Source organism: Aptenodytes forsteri, unplaced genomic scaffold, assembly GCF_000699145.1.
Source record: "Aptenodytes forsteri isolate BGI_AS27 unplaced genomic scaffold, ASM69914v1 Scaffold549, whole genome shotgun sequence".
Taxonomy (NCBI): Eukaryota; Metazoa; Chordata; class Aves; order Sphenisciformes; family Spheniscidae; genus Aptenodytes; species Aptenodytes forsteri.
The window spans coordinates 31,478-34,546 of NW_008795562.1; the positions used below are offsets into that span (position 1 = coordinate 31,478).

Genomic DNA, 3,069 nt, shown 5'->3' on the forward strand with positions numbered 1-3,069 from the left:
CCACCCCGTTGACCCCAGTCAACTCCATGACCCCCATCAACCTGTTGACCTCATCACCCCCGTTGACCCCACCAACCCTATTGACCCCATTGACCCCACCAACCCCGTTGACCCCAGTCAACTCCATGACCCCCACTCAACCCCGTTGACCCCACTCAAGCCTGTTGACCCCGCCAACCCCATTGACCCCATCAACCCCACCAACCCTACCAACCCCGTTGACCCCAGTCAACTCCATGACCCCCACTCAACCCCGTTGACCCCACTCAAGCCTGTTGACCCCGCCAACCCCATTGACCCCATGACCCCACTTGACCCCCGCAGGGCCTGGTGGAGGCGGTGGCAGCCGAGCGGCTGCTGCGGGATGGCCCCAACGAGCTCCGCCCCCCCCGGGGGACCCCCGAGTGCGTCAAGTTTGGGCGGCAGTTGGCCGGGGGTCTCCAGTGCCTGATGTGGGTGGCGGCGGCCATTTGCCTCATCGCCTACGGCGTGCAGGAGGGGGAGGGTGACCGCGGCAGCTCCGACAACGTACGCCAGATGCCTGGGTCTATCTTGGGAGGGGTGGGGTGGGACACGCCTGTGTCCATCTTGGGGAGGACATCTGGGGTCTATCTTGGGGGGAGCACCTGGGTTCATCTGGGTGGGACACGCATGGGTCCATGGGTTGAGGAACGCTTGGGTCCATCTTGGGGAACATCTGAGTCCACCTGGGCTGGAGAACATCTGGGTTCGTCTGGGAGAACATCTGGGTCCATCTTAGAGGGATGCATGGGTCCATGGGTTGAGGAACACCTGGGTCCATCTTGGGGAACATCTGGGTCCACCTGGGCTGGAGAACATCTGGGTTCGTCTGGGAGAACATCTGGGTCCATCTTAGAGGGATGCATGGGTCCACGGGTTGAGGAACGCCTGGGTCCAGCTGGGGAACATCTGGGGTCCAGCTGGGTTGGGGAATGCCTGGGTCCATCTAGGGGGACATCTGGGTCCATCTGGGGAGGACGCCTGGGTCCATCTGGGTTGGGGAACACCTGGGTCCATCTTGGGGGGGTGACACGCATGGGTCCATGGGTTGAGGAACGCTCAGGTCCATCTGGAGAACATCTGGGTCCCTTTTGGGGGGCACCTGGAAGCCAGAGACCTTTGGGAGGGGGCAACTTGGGGGGCTCTGGGGGAGGAACTAGATGCCTGGAACCCTCTGGACGCCTGGGTCCCCACCCTGGGGACCTAATCCTGTCCCCACCACCCCCAGCTGTACCTCGCCATCGCCCTCATCGCCGTCGTCGTCGTCACCGGCTGCTTCGGCTACTACCAGGAGTTCAAGAGCACCAACATCATCGCCAGCTTCAAGAACCTCGTCCCTCAGGTGGGGCCACCCGGCCGCCTGGGTCCTTTCTCCACCCGGACGGCTGGGTCCCCACCCGAACGCCCGGGTTCCCCTGTCACCTCCAGCAAGCCACGGTGATCCGGGAAGGGGACAAGCTGCAGATCAACGCCAACGAGCTGGTGGTCGGTGACCTGGTGGAGATCAAAGGAGGCGACCGAGTTCCCGCGGACATCCGCATCATCTCAGCTCAGGGTTGCAAGGTGGGTCTGGACGCCTGGGTTCCCCCCCCACCCCACCCCGGGCGGAGTCATGTCCTCCCACCACCGCCTTCAGGTGGACAACTCGTCATTGACGGGGGAGTCGGAGCCCCAGACCCGGTCACCCGAGTGCACCCATGATTCACCCTTGGAGACCCGCAACATCGCCTTCTTCTCCACCATGTGCCTAGAAGGTGTGTCCCACCCGGATGCCTGGGTTCCCTTCCCGGATGTCTGGGTCCCACTCGGGTCCCCTAACCCACCCGGGATTACCCGGGTCCCATAGGGACGGCCATGGGGTTGGTGATCAACACGGGTGACCGGACCATCATCGGGCGCATCGCCAGCTTGGCCTCGGGGGTGGAGAACGAGAAGACGCCCATCGCCATCGAGATCGAGCACTTTGTTGACATCATCGCCGGCCTCGCCATCTTCTTCGGCGCCACCTTCTTCGTGGTGGCCATGGTCATCGGCTACACCTTCCTCCGTGCCATGGTCTTCTTCATGGCCATCGTCGTGGCCTACGTCCCTGAGGGGCTGCTGGCCACTGTCACGGTATGGCTTGGGGCACCACGGGGGTTGGAGCTCTAGGGCTGCAGGTCCCATCACAAACCACGGGTGCTATGGGGCCCTTGAGGGTCTTCATGGGGCTTATATGGAACCCATGGGTCCAACACAACCTGGGGGGGGGGTCTGCATGGGCCTTGATGGTCCCTATGGGTCCATGGGCACCAAATGCCTTCCTGGAGGTCCCCGTGGCTCCAAGGCCACCACACCAGCTCCAGAAGGTCCCCATGGGTCCGTCACAAACCGTGGGTGCAACGGGGTCCTTGAGGGTCTTCATGGGGCTCACATAGGACCCACGGGTCCAACGCAACCCAAGGATGCGATATGGGTTCTGGTTGTCCCTACAGGTCCGTGGGCATCAACTGCTTTCCTGGAGGTCCCGGTGGCTCCAGGGCCACCACACCAGCTCCAGGAGGTCCCCAAGGGTCCCACGGGTACCATAGGGCTCCCAGGGTTCCCCAGGGTGCTGAGGGTCTTCTCCGGCCCCAAGGACCCACGGGTCCAACGCAACCCAAGGATGCGATATGGGTTCTGGTTGTCCCTACAGGTCCGTGGGCATCAACTGCTTTCCTGGAGGTCCCGGTGGCTCCAGGGCCACCACACCAGCTCCAGGAGGTCCCCAAGGGTCCCACGGGTACCATAGGGCTCCCAGGGTTCCCCAGGGTGCTGAGGGTCTTCTCCGGCCCCAGGTTTGCCTCTCGCTGACGGCGAAGCGGCTGGCACGGAAGAACTGCGTGGTGAAGAACCTGGAAGCGGTGGAGACGTTGGGTTCCACCTCGGTCATCTGCTCCGACAAGACAGGGACCCTCACCCAAAACCGGATGACGGTGGCACATCTCTGGTTCGACAACCAGATCCACACGGCCGACACTACCGAGGACCAATCGGGTGAGCCGGATGCCTGGGTCCACACCCCCCCCC

The 3,069-nt window shown here is 63.3% G+C and overlaps 1 protein-coding gene across 1 annotated transcript in view; it reads left to right on the forward strand.

The window, feature by feature from the left end:
• Positions 1 to 3,069, forward strand: part of LOC103901363 (potassium-transporting ATPase alpha chain 1-like) — a gene marked incomplete at its 3' end in the record, with an annotated part of 13,453 nt that overhangs the window by 816 nt on the left and 9,568 nt on the right. Inside the window, 6 exon segments of the mRNA XM_009282239.1 lie at positions 325 to 528; positions 1,250 to 1,363; positions 1,450 to 1,584; positions 1,658 to 1,775; positions 1,868 to 2,136; positions 2,838 to 3,053. Of these exon segments, the coding sequence (XP_009280514.1) occupies positions 325 to 528; positions 1,250 to 1,363; positions 1,450 to 1,584; positions 1,658 to 1,775; positions 1,868 to 2,136; positions 2,838 to 3,053 (1,056 nt within the window).